This window comes from Onychomys torridus, chromosome 18, assembly GCF_903995425.1.
Source record: "Onychomys torridus chromosome 18, mOncTor1.1, whole genome shotgun sequence".
Lineage (NCBI taxonomy): Eukaryota > Metazoa > Chordata > Mammalia > Rodentia > Cricetidae > Onychomys > Onychomys torridus.
In genome coordinates, this window is record NC_050460.1 from 42,509,568 (window position 1) to 42,531,589 (window position 22,022).

The following is a 22,022-nucleotide window of genomic DNA, read 5'->3' on the forward strand; positions in this document are numbered from 1 at the left end:
GCTTGTGTTTCATCAACACCTCAGGCACAGAGGCATGTGGGTTCTGCATCCACTGCCCCTCCTGGCTAAGAGGATCCTCCCATCACCCCCCAGAACCTCATAGGTCACCAGAGTCAGGGTAGTGCTGGTTCCGTGGGAGTTGCTTTTCTTTTTAAACAGAGCATTCCAGAAACTTTCATTGAGTTTCAGTTAAACAAAACCTGGAGGAAGTCTTGAGGGAATAACTTAATTTAGAAAAGGAATACACACGAACACTCTACATTCGAAACCCAAGGGAACATCAGTCATGTCTCTCAACTAACACGTCAAGAAGACAGGGAGATGGGATGGATGCTTGGTTGCCGACATCAACCTTGTGTGTGTGTGTGTGTGTGTGTGTGTGTAGGGGCAGGGAGCCGCCTGGGTGTCCAGCAGGCGGAAGTTCAGTGGGACTTGAACTGAGGCATGGGTGTGCCAGAAGAGTTTTGTCAGTTCTGTGCTGGGCCTCTGCTCCGTTGTGGTGGCAGGAGGAGGGACAGAGCTGGTCCTCAGGCTCTGGGGGCTCCCCCAGTGACCCTCCTTACCTTGTCCTTAGCCACTTAGCATTTTTTTAAGTTAAGTTTTCTTAAAAAAATAACCAATTTTATGAAGGTAGAGATCAGGTGCTGAACCAGTATCTGGTAGGAGGCCGATCTGAACAGCCGTCTAGGCTGCCGGGGCCAGCCCAAGGTCACTCACAAAGGCTGGACTGGGCAGAGAGTTGGCCATGCTCTTGCCCTGGAGGGTGCGAGGTGGGCTGCTCAGCAGCGAGGCTTGACATCACAGCTCTGTGATTTCCAGGGGGCTCTCCATGATCACATCTCGAAGCTTGTGCAGAGGTGTGGACTTGGCGGACTCTGTACGGGCGTTGCGCTCAAAGGCAGTGGCCTCAGAGGCTGTCAGAGTCTCCAGGGAGCGGTCCAGCCCCTTCTGGTCATCCTCTGGCAAGCTGTTGAGGTCAGTGGCCAGCAGTGTGCCTGTGCTGCCGTGAACCATGTGGATTCCGTCCGGCCCCTTGAGCTCCATGGGTGGCTTGTGGCGGAAACGGAGGCTGCCCTGGCCTGGGCTGTGGTCCCCAGGCTCCTCATCCAGCTCAGTGTGGATCAGCTGCAAAAGGTGGGATACCCTTATAGCTCAGGAACTACAGAGGGCTGGGCCTGAGGTTTGAGTAGATGACCCCAGAACCACACTGGCTGTGATCATTTCGTCACTATCTTCATTTAATGGATCTACCCAGCAGGCCTGCCAGCCTTCTCGGATGGAGGGCAGAGGCTGAATATTAAAAGGGTCACTACGTGTCATTAAACGTGAGTGTCTATCTGGACATCACTGTGTCGTCTAGGTTTACAACCAAGTTAATAGTGGGAGAGCACATTGGCTCCCCTGGAGGCTTTCTGTCCTTGGTAGGATACATATACTCAGGTGAAAACGGGCTTTAGCGGAAGCCAGTGTAACTCAATTTCTGGTTGCTGGAATAGTTGCCAGTGTAGGCCTGCCTGGCCCTCCTGACTCATTTCTTAAAGTGAAAGCCCTTTAAAGGTGGTTTGGCGTTCTTGGACGGACAGCACAACCTCCTTTGGGCTTGGCTGCTAGGTGAGAGAGGGAGGAAGAGGAGAGGAGAAGTCCCCAATGACAGGGTGGTAGAGAGTATGAGAGAGCAGCATCCCCAGTAATGGGGCACGGCACACAGGCCCCCCCGCTCCCGAGGCTACCTCACTACCTCGGAGATGGAGGAATGGCAGGAGGCGGCTTTTTGCACCATCCTCTGTGCAAAGAGTTTTTTGAGCCGTAGGTAATCCTCCAGGACCACCTTCAGCAGCGAGCCCTGAGGGAAGGAGAGAGTTAACTCTCCACGTAGGCTGGCGCCTGCCCTACCCCTCTGCACACACTCGCCTGGCAGTGAGGGGCACACAGGTATCCCGTCCTAGAGCAGAGGATGGGAGGAGAGCCTGACCACTGGCCAGCTGGATGGCCTCCGAGACACCACAGGGCTCATTAGTCCTTCCCAAATTCCCTTCAGTCCTGATAAACCTACAGTTTCTGTCTCCCTGCCTCCTTGAGTTCAAGTTCAGACAGGGTCTGGGTACAGGGCCCCACAAGGGAGCGCTCACCTTGCCATCTTTTTTTTTTTTTTCCCCAGAGCTGAGGATTGAACCCAGGGCCTTGCGCTTGCTAGGCAAGCGCTCTACCACTGAGCTAAATCCCCAACCCAAGCACTCACCTTAATAGGCCCCTCTCGAATGATCTGGCCCAGCTTGGCAATGTTGTCATATTCCTGGATGGCTGCCCGCAGGTATCGGTCATCATCAGGCTTGACTGCTGCTGGTTCACGCCCAAAAGTTCCCTGGGGAAGAGGGAACATTGGCTGGAGCAGAGAGGGTAACATATGCAGACCGCAGAGGGGACCACCCTCCAAAGGCTCCAGCTTGGCCACAGGCTTCTCCCCTGGCTCACATGGGTGCGGGTGGGGCTGTTCCACAGATCTGCAATCTCACTCAGGTTCTCGGGCAGATCATCCTCATGCTCAGCCTGTGCAGCCAGCTCCAAGTTCCGGCAGAAAGGGTCCAGCCACACAGGGTTGGCTCTGCATTTGGGGAGTGGGATAGGGTGGGCAAGATGCCTTCATAGCCTTGCCTCTAAGACCTGTCCATTCCCTTGGTCAGCTATAATGCCTTCGGCAGGTCTACAGAGGATTTCTGCCATGGCACCTGTGGGAATATCCTTCTACCCTAGGATCCTGCTAGAGCCCGGTCTGCATGCCAGCCTGGGTCAGCTTTGTCAGGGAAGCCTCACCCACTCACTCACTCCCTTATGCCTGCCCCCTTGTTACCAGGACCAGGACAGCGCATTTCTGAGAGTGCAGAGAAGCGATTAGCCCACTAGGGGGTGCCCACACCCCATGTTTCAGCCAGTGGCTGCTATAGATACTTCTCACTAGCTGAGAACTGCAGGGCTCTCCAAAGGGGATCTGCAGACTTGAGGAGCCCACACACCCGTCAAAGGAGTATTTGTTGGTATTGGGCATGTCCATGATGTCAATGAAGCCACGGTTCCCTGCAAGGAGAGGATTTGAGTGAGGAGGAAAAAGGCACAATCAGTAGGAGCACCTGGCTGCCTTACCCTGCCTCCCAACAGCCTTTACTCACCTGCAGAACCAGCCACAATGGCCTTGAGCTTCCTCTTGTGTCTGGAGAGAGAGGAGGAGGAGGAAGGGATGGAGAGAGAAGGGGAGGAGGGAAGAGGGGGAGAGTCAGTCCCATAAGGAAAGCTGTCTTGCTAGCTCTGGTCTTTGGCCCTGCCTGACTTGGTGCCTGCTGACCAGGAGACCTTGGCCATTCTGGTTCAGGCCAGAGGTAGGGTCACTCACACGGTCCTGTAGTACCAGTTCATGAGGACAAAGAGCATGGCAGCCAAGAAGAGGAGAATGGCTAGGACAATGATGGCCATCTGCGGAGAGAGCAGGCCAGCCATTAGCAGGTGGGTTCAGGGGCACAAGCCAGACCCCAGGGACGGGCACAGCCAGGGTACCTGCAGGGCAGACATGTCCTCGGGCAGTCGGACAGAGATGGCAGGCTGCACGTCCAGGACATTGTAGTTCCGGAAGAGGTTCCTCAGCTGTTCCTTGTTCTCATCAATCATCTGGATGACCCTGCAACAAGGGCCGTGGTCTCTGCTCCACCTCAGCCACCCACCACCTCCAGAAGCCACCCTCCAGCCTGGGGGCTAGCGTGTTCTACTCCTGCCAGGAGCCCCAGTGGTCACGCTCTGCTCTGAAGCTTTGCAAGAGAAAAGCTACCTAGCTGGAAGAGCTTAGCATCTCCCCCACCCCCCTCCCCGAGACAGGGTTTCTCTGTGCAGCTTTGTGCCTTTCCTGGAACTCACTTGGTAGCCCAGGCTGGCCTCGAACTCACAGAGGTCCACCTGCCTCTGCCTCCCGAGTGCTGGGATTACAGGTGTGTGCCACCACCGCCCGGCTGAGCTTAGCATCTTACAGACTTGTGTCCAAGGTCCTGGTGGACCCCAAACAAATCGACACTTTTTATAGACAAGGAGTGTGTGGTGGTTTGGATGGGAACAGCACTAATAAGCCCATCAATTTGAAGGTTTCGTCATTAGGAAGCAGTACTATTAGGGGGTGTGGCCTTCCTGGAGTAGGTGTGGCCTTCTTGGAGGAAGTGTGTCACCGAGTAGGGGTAGGCATTGAGGTTTTAGATGCTCAAGCCAGGCCCAATGTCTCTCTTCCTGCTACCTGTGGATTTGGATGTAGAACTCTCAGCTACCTCTCCAGCACCATGTCTGCCTGTGTGCCACCATGCTTCCCACTCTGACAATAATGGGCTAAACCTCTGAACTATAAGCCTGCTCCAATTGAATGGTTTCCTTTATAAGAGTTGCCATGGTCATGGTCATGGTGTCTCTTCCCAGCAATAGAAACCCTAAGACAGAGAGTGAGGCCCAGAGGGATGAGCATAAGCTCCTGATGCCTTGTATTCTCCCCTGGCTCTGACCATGCGCTAAGACCAATAGTAAAGTTTGTGTCTCCTTTCGGGGTTCCTATCCCTCAAAACAGGCAGTCAGGCCAGACACGGACCCTTACACCTACCTGTCCACGTCAAGGATGCGGTTCGTGTCCCGGTTCACCACGTGAATGAGCAGCTCTGTCTGTGCAAAGTTTACCCGCCCCTTCTTGTCCACGTGGAACTAGGGGAGAAGGGGGTGTGTGGGGTAGAGCTTGCACAGGGATGAGATGGGGTGGGGTGGGGTGGGCAGGCATCTGGCAGGAGCACCATCCAGTGTATCTGATGAGATCTGTCACTCCCAAATCTCCCTGATGTGGCCACTTATCAGCCTCATTTATGGATAAGGCCCCACAGACCTGGGGCCTTCCCTCAAAGCCATGTAGCTATGAAGTGACGAAGGAGGTGCCTCATCTGCCCCTTCTCTCCCCCACTGGCCCTGTCCTAGGGCCCCAGGGTACCTGCACATCATCGGTGTTGACAATGGCGCCTGTGATGTTGGAGAGCAGGCGAATGAACTCCTCCTCAAAGCCACGCACACGGTCGGGGATCTCATTGATGACTATCTTAACACGCTGGTCGTCCCTCAGGATGTAAATGCCGATGATGGCAGTATCATTGTGGCCGGCCAGGTCTCGGGCCACAATGTCTACCACAAAATAACCAGGACTGTAGGCCATGAAGAGATCAAAGGTGCGGAGGATGCCATCTACACTCCCTGCCAAAGAGTCCAGGGGTGGCATAGCTCAGGGGCCACACACTGATGCTGAATCCTGCGCCCCTGTCCCCCACATCCTTGGAAGAGGTCATATTTCTTCCCTCCCCTCCCACCCTGAGTACTGAGGTTATGGGCATATACCACCATACCTGGTTGAAATCCCCTGATTTTTAATGGTTGCTCCAAGGTTTTATTTAAACCCTGTATTTTTTAAATGAAATGACTGCAGGCTATCCTCTCCAAAGATGATAGGGTATGATTACCATTTCTGAGATCCATATGCTTTTACCCATGCACTAGAGCAGGGGTTCTCAACCTTCCTAATGCTGCGATCCTTTAATACAGTTCCTCATGGTGTGGTGACCCCCAACCATAAAATTATTTCACTCGCTACTTCATAACTAGTTTTGCTACTGTTATGAATCCTGATGTAAATATCTGATATGCGGATGGTCTTAGGTGACCCCTGTGAGAGGGTTGTTCGATCCCCAAAGGGGATTTGACCCACAGGTTGAGAAGCACTCCCCTAGACACCTGTACTTCAGAATTCCACAAATACAGAGAGACACCTGGAGATAGCACAGCCTAGATGACTCTAAGACAGACAGATGTGGATGCAAACCCTGCCCCTGTCTATCTGGTGGCAAGCTCCCCAGCTCCTCTGCAGCCTGGTTTATTAAAGTAAGAGCAGCCAGGGCTGGGATCATAGTTCAATGGCGCTGCTTGCCCATCCCACCCAAGGCCCTGGGTTCAAAGAAGGGCAGTGAGAGTTCAGGGGAGAAGGGGCTGGCATCTGGCTATATAACTTGAGCAGGTGGGATCTGAACTAGACCTTGAAGGACAAGGGAGGTTGGGATGGTACTAGGGAAGTATAAAGGCAGAAGGGTCAGTGGCCTAGAGGTGGATGGATTGGACTGACCAAGGCCATTTGGCTTGTCTGGATATAGAGCCTGTATGAATGGTAGGAGGCTATGAGACCAGAAGCAGAGGCTAGAAGGAAGACCTGGGAGCCTTGGATATCAGCCCATGTCTCCCTGGCGGGCTGGAGAGATGGCTCAGAGGTTAAGAGCACTGGCTGCTCTTCCAGAGGTCCTGAGTTCAATTCCCAGCAACCACATAGTGGCTCACAACCATCTGTAATGAGATCTGGTTGCAGGGATACTGTATACATAATAAATAAATCTTAAACAACAAGTCTTCCCGGCAGTCAAGACTGACACACAGATGTGGAGCCCGTGTTGGGTGGAGAGTAATGGGCACCTTGGAGGCCCTGCTCCAGCGTTTCTTGCCCATGCACACAGAGTGTCTTGCCCAGGCTCAAGCGGCGTGTGCATTCAGAGCTATGTTGCCAGCTCTCCAGTGCCTTGCCCAATGCCTGACATGTAAGAGAAGGGGTGAAATGCAAAGATGGGGGGCATTGTGGAAAGGGGCATGGGGAGGGGGGTGGATGACAGAGGGAGGAATGGATGGTAGATGAATGAGTGGAAAAGATGAGAAACGCCAAAGAGGTCTTTGGATGTAGCTCAGTTGATAGAGTGCTTGCTTGCCTGGCGTGCATGAAGCTCTAGGTTTCAGCCCTAGCACTGTACAATCTGAGTGTAGTGGCTTAGGAGTGTGACCCCAGTACTTGGGAGGTGGAGGCAGGACGATCAGGCCCTTGGGGTCTCACTATGTGGCCTTGGCTGTCCTGGAATTCAACAGGTGGACCAGATGGACTTCAAACTCACAAAGCTCTGTCTGCCTCTGCCTCCTGAGTGCTAGGATTAGAGACACGCACCACTGTGTGTGGCAGCTCAAAATTATCCCCGACTCTATAGAGATCTTGACGCCAGCTTGGCTACACAAGACCCTGCTGATTAAAAATAAATAAATAAATAAAACAAGGCGGGAGAGATGACTCAGTGGGTAAAGGCTCTTGCCACCAAACCTAATGACAGTTCCTCCATGTTATCTTCTAACTTCTCTATGTGAGTTCTGTGGGCATGCACCTCTCTCCACAAAATAAATAAAAACTCACCCTGCCCCACCCACATAGAAAAAGAATATATGTATAGATGAAGAGGCAGATAGGTAGAAAACAAGGATAGCACAAACTGGGTGGGTGAACAGAAGGGCTGACATGGATGGACACCCAGGTCTTATGCTCACACAGACTCCATCTCAGGACTGAAGTCCATGCAGTGACAGGGGCTCCTACCCATGGTGAAGACCTGGCCCACATCCTCAGAGTCGTTGGCAAGGGCCCGGAAGTAGTGGATAGCCAGAATGCCATAGAAGACCAGGCTGTTGTTGCCAATGTCTGCATCCAGGGCCAGCACCTGGATCAACTCCGAGCCCACCTTGGCATCGGTGGCCACTCCTGTGGGAACAGGCAGGCCACGTAAATGTCAGGGAAGGAGCCACCCATGCCCCCAGGCCCTGGCCGGTCCCTGCACCTGCGGTGTACTCAGCCTTGGTGAAGCGTGGCGGCTGGTCATTGATGTCCTCCAGCACGACGCGCACCTCCTGCAGGGTGAGGTCAGTCAGCAGATCGAGGGCTGGGGGGGGTCCTCGGGGAGGGGTCCAGCTGCGATTGCTGGATGCTTTGACGATGAAGGAGAAGATGGCTTCCTTTTCCCGATCCAGGTCTCTGAGCACCAGCAGGCGCCCGTCAGGCTGCAGGTGGAAGTTCTTGTCTTCATTACCAGCTGTGGGTGGACGGGGCACAGGGTGAGTGGAAAGGCACTCAGAGTCCTCTCCAAACCCAGGACAGGCGGGGCACTGGCTCCATGGACCCCCACCTGCAATGAAGTAGTACACAATGGCATTGGGACCCTCATCTGCATCCACAGCACCTGTCACGTTGCCCACGAGGGTGCCACGGGGCGAGTGTTCAGGCACAGTCAGTAGCTGGTACTGGGGGCTCCCCTTCTGTAGGAGAGGAAGTAGTTACAGGAGGCACAAGCTCCGGTCTGGCCAGAGGCTCTTTGGTACCTACTTAGTGGGTCTGAGGACTCTGTTGCCTAGAGAGCAGGAAGAATTACTATAACCTCCATGAGGACAGGGCTTAACCTCTGATTTATCCCCAGGGTCTAAGTGCATGTCTCAACAAGTGCACTCTTACATGCATGCACATGGCCTCTAAGGGACATCCCACCCATATATATGTGTGTGTATATATACATATATGTATACGTGCACACACTACAGAAGCCACACCAGGACATGTTGTCCAATTTTGTCTAAATTTTGCCTCAAGACTCCAGAGTCAATTTTCATGCTGTGTGTATGCACACATATATGATGAACATGCCTATATGTGCACACAAATGCAAAGGTATTGGGCACTTTTGCCTGCTTTTTGGATCATTGAAAGAGGCCTTGCAATAGCGTCCAACCTTGAATGCCCTAGCTGTTTTGGGGAAGCGCTGTTCCTGTAATCAGTGACTGTAGATGGAGGGCTCACTGTGTGATAACCAGATGTGTATGTGGCAGAGTATGTGCACGTGTGGGATCACAGGTGGCGATTGCCTGTGGGGGTGTTACTGGTGCAGGGGATGGGTGAGCTCACAGGAGGCCTCACAAAGAGGGGTTCGTTGTCATCGATGTCTTCCAGGGCCACCTGCAATGGCTGCATCGTCTCATATGGTACTGGCTGGCCCAGGTCGCTGGCCACCAAGATGAGCTGGAGGGGAAGGAGCCCAGTCAGAGGGGAAAAGGTGGGGTTGGAGGTTGGCTTAGGGTCCTTCGGAAGCTCAGTGGAACAAATCCCCCAGAAGTAGTCCAGAAGCAAGCCACATAGCCCCACCCTGTCCCTCCCCTTACACTGTACACTGCCTGCTTCTCACGGTCCAGGCGCTGAGCTGTCTGGATGAGGCCACTAACTGGGTCGATGGTGAAGTATTCCCAGTCACGGTTGCCTGCTGTCTTTAGGAAGCTATACCGCACTGCCCCGTTGAGACCTTCATCCTTGTCAGTGGCATAAACCTCATACACATTGGAGCGTAGAGGGATCTCCTGTGGGGGTCATGGGAGGGGACAGACACCCGGGAATGAAAAACCCAAGAGCCGTGCCCCGATGAGCTCTTATATCCCTTGTTCCCTCTGCCAATGCCCCCATTTTTCCAAGCCTCAAGTGCCTGCATTCCTTTAAATTTTGTCTATGACATGGAAGAAACCCAACTGTAGTCATATGCTGGCCCCGCCCTAAGGATGCCCAGCAAGAATGAGGTTGACGGTTAGAAAACCCTCAGCTCAGCCTGGCTTCATTGTTTTCTCATTGCTCACAATGAGTAAAAGCTCCAAATGGCAGAGTCACCTAATTAATAAAAAGCGGGATGACAGATTACTTTATAAATGCTGGCTGTTCAGGAGACATGGATCTCCCCAAATACAAAGCCCTTGAAGGGAAAACTTAGCAAATGGAGCCTTTGGTGTGGAAAAGAATTAGATTATTATTAATTTATGTCACATTTCCTCTCCAAAAAAAAAAAAAAAAAGATTTGAAGCAGTTGACAGGAGTATATGAATTTAAATGAGATTAAGTTAAAAAATTAGAGTAAGGGAAGAATACCATTAGCATAAAATGGAAGCTGAGGGCGAAGTGTGTGCCCCAAGTCTGCAGGGTCATTTGAGGGGGTTAGGCCACTGTGAGCTCCCTAGTGGGCAAAGCAAAAAGGACCACTGTATCACTGCAGGTACAAGACTAGGCCCAGGGGGTTCCCAGAGTTTAGCCTTGGGATCGTTTTCTCCTACAGGACCTCCAAAAGCAGACAGAGTGACAAGATGGCCTCAGCATTGGTGTTCTGAGATGTGGGGTTTGCTTGAGTTTGTGGGGCAAAGGACAAGCCAGAGATATCCCAACTATACCACCAGGGATCTCTGGGGTGCCTTTCGGGTAGAAGGAAGAGCAGAAGACAGTGCATTTCCCCTAAGTGGATGGCCAATTATATCACGAGAATTCGAGCTGTGCATTTTGGCATCAACAGGGCCAGCAGACAGATGGAAGGGCCTTGTGTTTATTTTGAACTATGTCTGGGGGAAGTGGGTGGTAGAAGACCAGATACTCCTTGGTAGTCTACGAGCAAGAGATGATGTGTGTGCTATTATTAGGCACATTCTCAGATGAAAACAAGACTCGGAGAAGCCACTCGCCCTAGGTCATTTGCCTGAGTAGCCAAAGAGGTACACTTGAACCTAGATCTTTTCTTCACCACCTACAGGACTACCCAACCCTCAAGATCTTTTTTGTGTGGCACTGGGCAAGTCTGCTCTCCCTTGTATGGCCTCAGTTTCCACTCTCACAATGGGGCCGCCCTTCTACTCTGCCAGATGGTGAATGTAGGATGAGGCATATGGGAACTGAGTGTCAGTGAGCAGTGGCCCCAGGATCAGGAATACCTCTCTGATGTGCAGGATGGTACCATTGGGTGGGCGCACAAAGACAGGCCGGTTGTCATTGACATCAATGACTTCCACCAGAAGCATGGTGGTGCCCCAGAGCGGGGGCTCCCCACCATCCGTGGCCACCACAGTCAGGTTGAACCTCTCATAAGACTGCAGTGGCCGCTGCGTGGTCACCAGGCCCGAGTCCATGTCCACGAAGAAAGCCTCTGGCGGTGGGAAAGAGCAAGGGAATAGCTTGGCTGAGACAGCCTTCCTGTCCCCTCTTCCTCCTCTTGGCCCAGGGCTGTAGACATGGCAGCTTGCCCCTCCCCACCCTCTAAGCCCTCCTGGGAAGCCAGGGAAGGCCACATACCCATTCCTGGGCCCTCGAGAGAATAGGTCAGCTGCCCATTGGATCCTTCATCCTGGTCAGTGGCCAGCATGGTGATGACCGAGGTGCCTGCTGGTTCATTCTCATACACACTTGTGCTGAACTGCGGTTTGGAGAACTGAGGCCGGCAGTCATTGACATCTAGTACTCGGATCACCACCTGGGGAGATCGCAGGACAGTGAAAGGGGCTGCCTCAGGAAGCCCTGTCACCCGAGGGTAGCGTGGAGTAGAGGAGGGACAGGCAGGGGACCACCCCGGGTGGAAGGTACTGTCATTTAATTAGTAAATTAATTTATATTTTGAGATGGTACCTTTATGGGCTATCCTGGAATTTGTTTGCTATGTAGACCAGGCTGGCCTTGAACTCACAGAGCTCCTCTTGCCTCTGCCTCTCAAGTGGTGGGATTAAAGGCATGCGCCACCACTTGTATTATTTACTTTTTGAGCCAGGGTCTTAGGCTGGGGGGTATAACTCAGTTGATAGAGTGCCGATCTCCTTGTAGCTAACTCACATGAGGCTCTGGGCTCAGTCTCCAGCACATCAAACACCGGACATAGCTGTACATGCTATAATCCTAGCACTTGGGAGGTAGCGGCAGGAGGATTAGGAGTTCAAGGTCACCTTCAGCTACAAGAGTTTGAAGCTGCCCTAGGATATAGAAGAACCTGGAATTGTAGCATCTCCAAGGCTGAGGCAGGGAAGGCCTCTTGCATGAGGCCAATGTAAGGTACATAGTGAGACTATCTAAAAAAAAAAAAACTAAAACACAAAAACATCAAAAAGGAGCCACAAGTGAAGATGGCTAGTTTACAGTTAGTTTTTGTTGCCATACTGTTTCATTGGCCACCTGAGGTGCTGGGCCATGAAACACACAAGTGTCATCTGGGTCACATCGAGGTGTACTTGGCTGTTCATGCAACATTTGGGAATGAGAGCTTTCTCCTAGCCAGCCAACCTCTCATCTCTTTCCTGGCACCTGAGGGGGCTGGTGACCCTGTTCCCACTTGTAACAGTCATTCTTGCTGCTCCCTGTCCTGGGCCCCAGGCTGGTGCCCCTTACCTGCACAGAATTCTCTCGACGGTTACTGGTCACATCCCCCGGGTTGTCTTTGGCCAAGGCAGTTAGGATATAGTGGTCCTTCTTCTCCCGGTCCAGAGAGGATAACACATAGATGTCACCCTAGTTGGAAGAAGAGGGTCGCCAATGTTTACTGAGCATCTACTATGGCCAGATGTTATCAGAGTCTGGAGGTGATGGTCTGCATCTCCACGATGTCCCCCACTATTGCATTCTATCTGAGATGGAGTGTCTAGCCCAGGCTGCAGCCAACTACCCGACCAGGGTCTGGCATAGAGTATGTACTCTGATAACTGCCTACTTACAGTGTTGGGGTTGATGGCAAACTTGCCCTCTCCATCCCCCAGGCTGTATTCGATGAGGGCAAAGTTGCCCGAGTCGGCATCGGTAGCAGTGACCCTCAGGATGACTGTGCCCACAGCCACATCCTCAAAAACAGCCTCCTATAGAAAGAGAGAGGGAGGGGGAAAAGGAGGGAGGGCGTGAGGCAGAGTCATCCCTGGAGCCTATACACTGCTCAATACTCCCCTGATACAGTGGGGCCCCAAGGCAGCATGCCACCCATGCACTCAGAATTCCAGGGGCTTGCGGGGGGGGGGGGGGGGGGCAAGTGGGAGTGGAAGGCAAACCCAAAAACCCCAAGGATTAGGTACAGGTCCTAACCCTTATGTTGGTCTGGCCACCCACCTGGTAGGAGAGCTGGTCAAAAATGGGGTTGTTGTCATTAATGTCCACAATTTCTAGGTAGACAGGGATCTCAGCTGCGCGGGGTGGGGACCCATTGTCTGAGGCCCTCACAGTGAAGTTAAGCCAGTGAACCTCTTCATAGTCCACGGTTCGGTTGGCAATGACCTTCCCTGAGACACAGAGGCACCCACTGATGAGGTTGACCTTGGGTTGTCTAAATTTTGGGAAGGATCCGGGGCTCTGAGGAGAGGAGGGGCTTTTTGCAAGAACCGAGAAGAGGTAACACTGCCCATAACAGGACAGAGGTTGAGGAGAGACTGTCGTCAGTTGTCCTTCTCAACGAAGAGCTAAGAAAGCTCTAAGAATGAATATCAAAGCTAAGAATATCAATGACCCCAAGGCGTTCTGAGACACCTCCGTGCCTAAGACCCCACTTCCAAAGGGATGTGCTCACAAGAGCTTGTGTGGTAGAAATGGTAGAGGGCTCTCTAGGATTCCAACAGACATCCGTGGGCTTCCATCCAAGCCAGGACTAGAAAATTCTATCCTCTGCTGGGAGCATCGGAAAATGACTGGCATGCTAACCGGCTTGAATCTGGCCTAGGCCACCACAGGTAGGGATGGGGATGAGGTCCCAACTAGATATTGAGAAGTAAGCCACAGTCCCCTGGGGGCTGACAGGTATGGACATATATCCCCCAGTCTCCCTCTGGGAGATCTACCACCTACCTGCAGAAGAGTCTTCAAGTTGGACATAGCCTGGGGGTGTGAGGTCCAGCAGGGTGTAGGTGATCAGCCCATTGAGGCCCTTGTCAGGGTCAACCGCGGCCACAGCAATGAGTGTGGTACCTGGGGTGGCCCCCTCCAGGACCCGCTCTGTGTAGTAGGTGATCCCAAAGGGCTTGAACTGGGGTGTGTTGTCGTTGACATCCAGGATGTTGACTGTGAGCTTGGCTGCAGTGCAGGTGGGAGTGAATACCAGAGATAAATATCTGTCCCATCCTGATGCCTGCAGCCCCCGCTCCAAGCTCTACTGGTCTTCCTTCTCCCTCAGAGCCTAGGGGTTCCAAGCTCATAGGGGAGCAATGTCTTACCTGTTTTATATGTATGAGATGTTCGTGCTTGTGTGTGTGTGTGTGTGTGCTCTTGAACAGGTGCATATAAGTACATATCTTTATGCATGTTTTGGAGGTCAGAAGTTAACCTCAATTGCTCTTCTCGGGTCTATCACTTGCCTGGAACTCACCAAGTAGTCTAAACTGATTGGTCAGTAATGGTTCAGGAATCTTCCTGTCTCCACCTCCCCAGTCTGGTTACAGATATGTGTTACTGACTCTGCCTTCCAAGTGCTGGGATTAAAGGCATGCACCACCGCCCCGCTAATGCCTGGAATTTTATGTGGGTTCTTAGGATCAAACTCAGGTCCTCAAGCTTTCAAGGAAAGCACTTCACCAACTGAGCTGTAGCTCCCCTGCATATCTGTCCCAACTCTCAGACTGGAACCCATGACTTTGCCTTCTGAGCTGACCATCACTCTTCCATAAGAGGAAGGACTTGAATTCTACCGATGGGCCGGGCAGCTCTGATGCAACCCTTGTTCTTTCCAGGGCCACAAGTTCCCAACAAACTTTGAGAGTTAAGATGAAGATGGTCTCAGACCATTCCTCTAATCCAGCCTTCTCTAGCCCCTCTGAATGGTCCCCCTCAGCAGAAGCAGCCTGGGCCTGTGACCTTAAAATCTCAGGCCAAGTAAGAGATAAACAAAGACGCACTTCCCTCTGAAATACTTGGGCTTCTGAGCTGTGAAGATAAGCAGCCAGTATCTGTCAGGCCCAAGCCACCCCAACAACTATCCTTATCTTCTGGAAGTAGCCACTTGAGATCACCCCTGTCCCTACTCTTTCCACTGCCCCCTCTGCCTACCCCACCCAATCCAGCCCATAATAGCTTCCCAGTGCACGCCCCTTCTCTATCACTGAGCCTGCCCCACTGTGGTCTGTGGCCTTGAATGCCCTTCTATTGCTCTTTGCTTCCTGTCCCAACCCCACGGCTTCCTATCAGATCACTATCCCAGGGACAATTCCTGTCCCTATTCTAGCCACACCCTGGATTCCAATATTACTCTGATACCCCCCCCCCAGCTTTACTGATTCTCTCCCCCCTCAGAATCTGAGGGTGCAGATGCCACACATTTAGGGCCACAGTCACCCAGAGTCTTAAGGTGGTTGTCATTATCCTAAGGTAGCCTGACTCCTCAGTAGCCCTGGCAGCTGAGTGGTAGGATTCCCTCCTTATGGCCAGACCTGTACTTGCTCTTAGCCCATCCCAGCCCTGGAATGGCTCTGAGTGACCAAGAAGAGACACCAGCAGGGAATCTTACCATTTGGCACACTGACGGCACGCTCTGGGAGGTCGCTGGCATTGTCAATCACTGAGAGTGTGACCTCATAGGTAGCAACCAGCTCTCGGTTCAAGGGAGACTTCACCATCACAGACCCTGTGGGCCAGACCAAGTCAGATTCTGCTAGAGGGGAACCCCATGAAGTCTGGGCTTCTCAGAGCCCCTGCCCCACCACACCCATCCTGATAGAGGGTACTAGTCCCTGATGGACCATGAGACTTGAGGCTGGGATGGTCTATATATAGCCATTCATAGAAGTTGGGACCCATCTCTCTGCCCTTCAGCCGATGCTGGTGACCTTGGGCAGGCTGTTCAACCTCTGCTTTCCTCATTTACAAAAGGGGGACATTGTAGCACCACCACAGAAGCCCCAGGGAGTCAGAAAAATAAAATGATATTCTATCAATGAAGTACTTAGAACTTTGCCTGGCAGATACAAAGTGCTATGTAATCTTTGAAAACAAACACAGCAACATGATGTTTCTATTCCACATCAGTGTGAATTTACTCGGTACTGCTGAAGAATACACCAAAAAAAAAAAAAAAAAAAAGGCGAGGTGAGCCAGGCCAGGAGCACACATCTGCAATCCCAGCCATGCAAGGATGAGGCAGGAGACTGGTGAGTTTAAGGCCAGCCTGGCTACAAAGCAAGACCTTTATCTCAAAAACTAAACCAAGCTGAGCATGGTGTGGTATGCCTGTAATCCCACCTACTTAACAGAGTGAAGTAGAGGGCTGGAGAGATGGCTCCATGGTTAAGAGCACTGGCTGCTCTTCTAGCGGACCCGGGTTTTATTCCCAGCAACCACATGGTGGCTCACAACCATATGTAACTCCAGTTCCAGGGAAATCCAACATCCTCTTCTGGTTTCCATGGATACTGCATGCACATGGTGCACAGACATACAAGTAGGCAAAAACACCAGTGCACAATATAACGTAAAAATTTAAATAACAAATTAAGAAATCGAGTCATTAGTTTTTAAAAAAGGAGAAACAGGAGTCTAACTTAAGTGAGACCCTGTCTTATAGTTTTAAAAAAAAAATTAAAATGGGGGCTAGGAATACAGCTCAGTGATGGAGCACTTGCCTAGCATACATGAAAATGGTCTGGGGCTGGAGAGGTGGCTCAGAGGCTAAGAGCACCGACTGCTCCTCCAGAGGTCCTGAGTTTAATTCCCAGCACCCACATGGTGGCTCACAACCATCTGTAATGAGATCTGGCACCCTCTTCTGTATACATAATAAATAAATCTTTAAAAAAAAAAAAAAAAGAAAGAAAAGAAAAAGGAAAAGGTCTAGTCAACACCCATTACCAGAAGAAAAAAAAAAGGTAAATTTTATGCTCTATGTCACAATTTTACAAATGTTTTTATATTCCAAGGAAGACCTCCCAGCATCTGGAACCAGGACAACTACCCAGGGACAGGCTGGAGACCCTAGGCATGCCCCTTTGTCCCGAATAAGTAGAATGTGACATGGTGCCGATTACAGGATAGAAATGTCAGTCTATGTTGGTGACCACAGATTCCTTCTCTCCCCCTGATAACTCCCAGAGTCCCCGGCTGCTCCATAAACCAGAGAGGGACCTCTCCGGACGTTCTGGTTTTGCTGGATAGACCTGTTGGTCAGTCTGCTGGGGCCTTTCTTCTCCCTGCCGGTTGGGGTCTGGGTGGCTCCTTGTGGGATCCCCCTCACTGACCCTAGACCAAGATCTCCTTCTCCCTCTTAGGTACTAGGGTCTCAGGCTATCCTTCCCCTTGGCAGACCCCCTGCTGGTTGCTGTCCTCCACAGGTCCCCAGCCATGGGTGGTCACTTACCCTGGGTGGCCTCCTCCTCCTCCTCCTCCTCCTCCTCCTCTTCCTACTCTCGCTCCCCGACCCCCCGGGCTGGGGAGCGAGGTTGGGGAGAGGGCAGCTGCGTTCAGTCTGCAAAGGCTGGGCACGGCGTGGGCCGGGCCCCCCAGGGCAGGAAGGGTTGGGGTGTGAGGCATGGAGGAGGGCAATGGGGTGAAGCAGAGAGGAGATGAGGTGGAAAGTGATAGAACAGAGCTCAAACCTGCAGGCCTGCCAGCCGTGAGGGAGAAAGAGAGGGTTAACATTGGTTAGTTCAGGGTGCAGTGAGGAGGGACCGGGGCGGGGTGTGGGTGGGGTGGTGGCTGTGGGACTCGGAGCTGGGCCAGGGCAAGAGGGGCTAAGGTGGGAAGGAGGGGGAGAGGGGGAGGAAATGGGGTGAGGACCCAGCTCGGGAGCAGAAGGGGTTGCAGGGTCTGGGAAGAAGAGGGTAGGAAAGCCGAGCAAGGGGACTAGGAGCCACGAGGAAGGTGGACAGAGAAGACACTGGAAAGAAAAAGAGAGAGAAGAATCAGTGGGAGGCAGCAGGGAATGAAAGAGAAAAGTTGGGGAAGCACTCTATCCAGGGGAGCAAGGGTGGGGTGGCTCTTCATGGTCCTACCAGACTAGCTGGGATCCCCCTTGACCTGGCCTAGGCTGGCACACAATGCTACCAACACAATGCTACCAACTGCTCCCAAGGGTTCATGGGTTATTTTTTCCCCCTTTGGGTTGAAAATACAGGTGTGCTATGACTATGGGCATTTCTTTTGCCCCCCCCCCCCCCCAATTCCCTCAGGCCCCTCCTCCCAGGCAGAGTGTGCATGTGGCATGCATGTAGTATGCGTGTGCTGAGACTGAGGGTGCAGCTCAGTTGTAGAGTACTGGCCCAGCATGCAGGAGGCCTTGGGTTTGACCCCTTCATTCTTTGACCCCAGGCATTGCTTGGGAGGTAGAGGGAACGGGAAGAGGATCAAAGTTCTAGGTCATTTTTACCCTCTGTGCTGTTACGTCCTGGGCTCTGAGTGTACTCTGTGCTTGACTGCTGTCTGATGGGGACCCTGGTCTGGACAGCAGTGCCCAAATCCCAGTGTCCCCATACTATTGTCATGACAACATACACTGATGTCTGCGAGTTATCTACGGGGCACTCATGTGACCTTGTTACACATTTCTCTCAGTAGGAATGATTTTTAGCATTTTGTCATTACCATGTTCCTTTTTATGACACTCCATGTAAGACTCATGCCCCTTCCTGACTCCCCAGAGGACCAAAACCACTCAACTGTGGGACAAACAGCAAACTGTCAAAACTATTGTAAGTAGGATAAACCCTCAAAAGATAAAAATCATGATTCTGTTTCTAGGATAATGGAACACTATAAGGGTACAGACATAACTGATAGAAAATTTAAATGCACCAATCAAAGATGTTTGGCCAAAACTCCTTATTAAGGAAATATGAGTCAGTACTGTCTTCCATTCGAATTACAAATGTTAAACCTCTGTAATATCAAATGCCAGCATGAAGGCGGGGAGATGGGCGCTGCCGTGACGCTGGAGGGTGAAGGACCCAGAAAGGGCTGAGCAGCTTGTCAAGGGAGGTGGACAGCAGAGACAAGAGGGAGGCAGCAGAGGAGCAGGAAAGGAAGAAGGGTCAGGAAAAGACAAGAGCATAAAGGGAATGTCTGAGAACAGAAAGGAAGGTGAGGGGTGGGGTGGGGGGTGGGGGTCAAGGATTCTGGGTCAGGGTCAGGAGAGGGTGTTAGAGCTAGCGGCCACCCTCATACCTGTATTGATATTCACAGCGAAGGCATCTTCCTGGTCAGGCACCAGGCGGTCAGTGTCATCCTTGGCCACGATGCTGATGATGTGGTACTCCAGTTTGGGGTTGAGGTCAAGGTCAACAGCAGTGACGTTGGCAATGACAGTGCCTGGCTCTGCCGATTCCAGCACGCTCACTGTCTGGATGGGGTTGAGGAATTCAGGGCGGGAGTCATTGATGTCATCGATCAAGATGGTGATGATGGCTGTGCCTGACAAGGGAACAGTGCCCCGGTCGGCGGCCACCACTGTCAACCTGTACGACTCCTGTTCTTCTCTGTCAATGGTGGCATTGCCAACGCGGAGGACTCCAGTGACGGGATGGATGAGGAAGCGGTCCTGAGCCCCGGCTTCTATGCGGTATACCAGCTCCCCATTGAGGCCACTGTCTTCATCTGTGGCTGTGACTTGAAGGACTGAGAACCCTGTGGGAAGAAGTTGGGGCACAGGTGAGCATTTGGGCCTTCTCTAGGAAGATCAGGACCTTTTGTTCATTGTGTGTGGTGTATGTGTACATGTGTATATAGGTATACATGCTCATGCACACATAAGAGGATGCCAGGCATCTTCTCCCACCAATTTCTGCTTTATTTGAGACAGGGTCTACTCACTGGAACTAGACTGGTACCTGGTAAGCCCCAGTGATCCGCCTGTCTCCATCCCCCACAGGTATGTACCCACAGCCATACCCAGTGTTGTTTGTGGGTGTGGGATTTGAACTCAGATCTTCATGTTTACTCAGCAGGCACTCTTATCCCTGGAATCATTTCTCCACAGCCCAGAACCCTTTACTGATGATGCAAAAGAGGCCTCTCCTCACCACAGTCTTGCCAGCACATACTACAATGGTGACCTTATGTTTCAGAATGTTCATATTATTCCAGGCAATGTTTAGAACCAAACTTACCGCCCATTAAACTGGATTACAAAGAGCATCATCTTATAATCCCATCACCATATCATCCCACTTGCCATCCTAGCATTTGAGAGACTGAGGCAGGGGGACCACTGTGAGCTAGATAGTGAGTTTGAGGCCAGCCTGGGCTACATTTCAGGCTATCCTGAGCTATGCTCTTGAGAACCTGTCTCAAATAACAACAGTGATAATAAGTAGATGTAGGAACATGGATGGAACACACTTGATCATCACAGCATACCCAAAGAGCGCCTAGTACTCTCCCTGAAGAGAATTCTGTGTTCACCTGAGCCTCTAGCCTCCACACGCTACTTATTCAGCTCCTGGCAGTGCATCAGTAGAGCCTGGGACCTGACTGCTGTTACCTGGTGGGCAGTTCTCCAGTAGGTGGACAGTGTAGGCAGCAGGGCTGAAGGTGGGCCAGTTATCATTGTCATCCAGGATAGTGATGAGCAGGTGGGCTGTGCCATTGAGTAGTCCAACATCCTCAGCCAGCAGCAGTAGCTCCAGGAGCGGGGGTGAGAAGGCCTCCCGGTCAATGACGACCCCAGACTTCACAGTCACCACACCTGGCACCCGGTACCACCAGCCAGAGAGATGTACAGGGTAAGGGACATGGTGGGTAGATAGAAGGGCAACCACAGCAGGGACAGAGAGAAAAGACACAGTGACTTCATTTCCTGAAGGCTTAGTTCAGTTACCCACTTCCAGGGAGCACCCATGTCTGCCACAGTTGTCCCTCCTTGGTGGCCTCTGCAGTTCTCCAAGGTCCTGTCTGCCGAGAGTGACCAGGGCAGAGGACTGACCTGCTCCATGGAGAGACAGGCTTCCTGAATGTCCCTGTCGCTAGACTAGCCTTCTGTCCTGACAAAATAGTTGTGGCATGGCTCCTGGCAAGCTGCTGGTCTAGGATGAGAATAGGAACAGTACTTTGGCTATTTCTGGCTGGCCAGTGGGTATTTCTGGCCAGGACACAGGACATGCAGAGAGAGGGTGGGGGCTGTTTACTGGGGCCAAGATTCTATGCAGCAAGAGGTCCCTAAAGTTGCCTCTATGCTTCTTCTTGGATCTTCCCATTGAGACTCTGGGGGCCTAATCCGGTTGCAATGGGGGCTGTGGGCTATGAGGAACAGGGTTCCTAAGAACCTGGACAGTTTCTAAGGAGGAGCCCTAGAGCACTGGTTCTCAACCTTCCTAATGCTGCGACCCTTTACTACAGTTCCTCATGTTGTGGCGACCCCCCAAGCATAAAATTATTATTTTTAACGATTTATTTTATTTATTATGTATGCAGCATGTATGACCAGAAGAGGGCACCAGATCTCATTACCGATGGTTGTGAGCCACCCTGTGGTTGCTGGGAATTGAACTCAGGACCTCTGGAAGAGCAGTCAGTGCTCTTAACCTCTGAGCCATCTCTCCAGCCCCCCCTTTTAACTATTTATTTATTATGTATACAGCATGTATGGATAAAATTATTTTTGTTGCTACTTCGTAACTCTAACTTTGCCACTATTATGAATTGTAATGCAAATATCTGTGTTTTCCGATGGTCTTAGGTGACCCCTGTGAAAGGGTCATTTGACCCTCTGACCAAAGGGGCCCCAACCCACAGATTGAAAACCACTACCCGAGACCCAAGAACGGGCCAGTCCCACCCCAGAGCTGACTGGTAAGCTACAGCAGAGTGCTCACCTGTGCTGTTGTTGATATCAAAGAGGTCACTGTGGGCACCCAGCAGCTGGTAAGTGACTATGGCGTATATATCCTCATCAGCATCCAGGGCCAGGATAGGCCCATTGAGCACCGTGAGGGGTGTCCCTAAGCCAGAGGAGAGGAGTCACCCCAGGCCAGCCTGGTCCCCGCCCTCCCCCCTCCCTGTCCACATCCCCCATGACCATGGCTGACAATGGATGAGAGGGGAAGAAGAGGAGGTGGGCAGGGAGCGGGTAGGGAGGCCCTGGGGCGGGCCTGTGGCAGCCTTGGCAGACTAAACGCAGGTGCCTGGGAGCGGCCTCAAAGCTCTGCTGGGGAGAAAACACAAGAGTGGTGAGCAAGCCCCTCTGGCCTGCCTGGAACCATGCCTGCTTCCCAGCAGCCTTTGAGGCTGGCCACTCCCCTGGAGGAGATATCTAGGGGGCTCCCTGGTGGTATCCCCTCCACGTGTGGGTCTGGTCTGTCCAAATGCACGTAGACATTGCTCTATGGCTATATACACACACATAGTGTGTGGGCCTTTGGGTTAACATGGTAGTGGCTACATGCACACAGAG

At 52.1% G+C, this 22,022-nt stretch overlaps 1 protein-coding gene across 1 annotated transcript in view; it reads right to left on the minus strand.

Annotated features, from left to right (window-relative positions):
• Positions 1–141: 141 nt before the first annotated feature.
• The window catches only part of Cdh23 (cadherin related 23), a 380,451-nt gene continuing 358,570 nt past the window's right edge, over positions 142–22,022 (minus strand). Inside the window, exons 46-69 of the mRNA XM_036167012.1 lie at positions 21,445–21,570; positions 20,115–20,318; positions 18,800–19,258; positions 15,156–15,272; positions 13,505–13,729; positions 12,776–12,945; positions 12,394–12,531; positions 12,071–12,190; positions 10,991–11,168; positions 10,633–10,844; positions 9,058–9,249; positions 8,804–8,917; positions 8,034–8,163; positions 7,689–7,940; positions 7,451–7,612; positions 4,997–5,253; positions 4,622–4,719; positions 3,547–3,667; positions 3,386–3,465; positions 3,165–3,205; positions 3,012–3,072; positions 2,473–2,602; positions 2,240–2,362; positions 142–1,125 (exon numbers count right to left, since the gene is read on the minus strand). Coding sequence (XP_036022905.1) covers positions 799–1,125; positions 2,240–2,362; positions 2,473–2,602; positions 3,012–3,072; positions 3,165–3,205; positions 3,386–3,465; positions 3,547–3,667; positions 4,622–4,719; positions 4,997–5,253; positions 7,451–7,612; positions 7,689–7,940; positions 8,034–8,163; positions 8,804–8,917; positions 9,058–9,249; positions 10,633–10,844; positions 10,991–11,168; positions 12,071–12,190; positions 12,394–12,531; positions 12,776–12,945; positions 13,505–13,729; positions 15,156–15,272; positions 18,800–19,258; positions 20,115–20,318; positions 21,445–21,570 — 4,037 coding nt within the window. The 3' untranslated portion in view covers positions 142–798. The remainder of the gene's footprint in view (positions 1,126–2,239; positions 2,363–2,472; positions 2,603–3,011; positions 3,073–3,164; positions 3,206–3,385; positions 3,466–3,546; positions 3,668–4,621; positions 4,720–4,996; positions 5,254–7,450; positions 7,613–7,688; positions 7,941–8,033; positions 8,164–8,803; positions 8,918–9,057; positions 9,250–10,632; positions 10,845–10,990; positions 11,169–12,070; positions 12,191–12,393; positions 12,532–12,775; positions 12,946–13,504; positions 13,730–15,155; positions 15,273–18,799; positions 19,259–20,114; positions 20,319–21,444; positions 21,571–22,022) is intronic.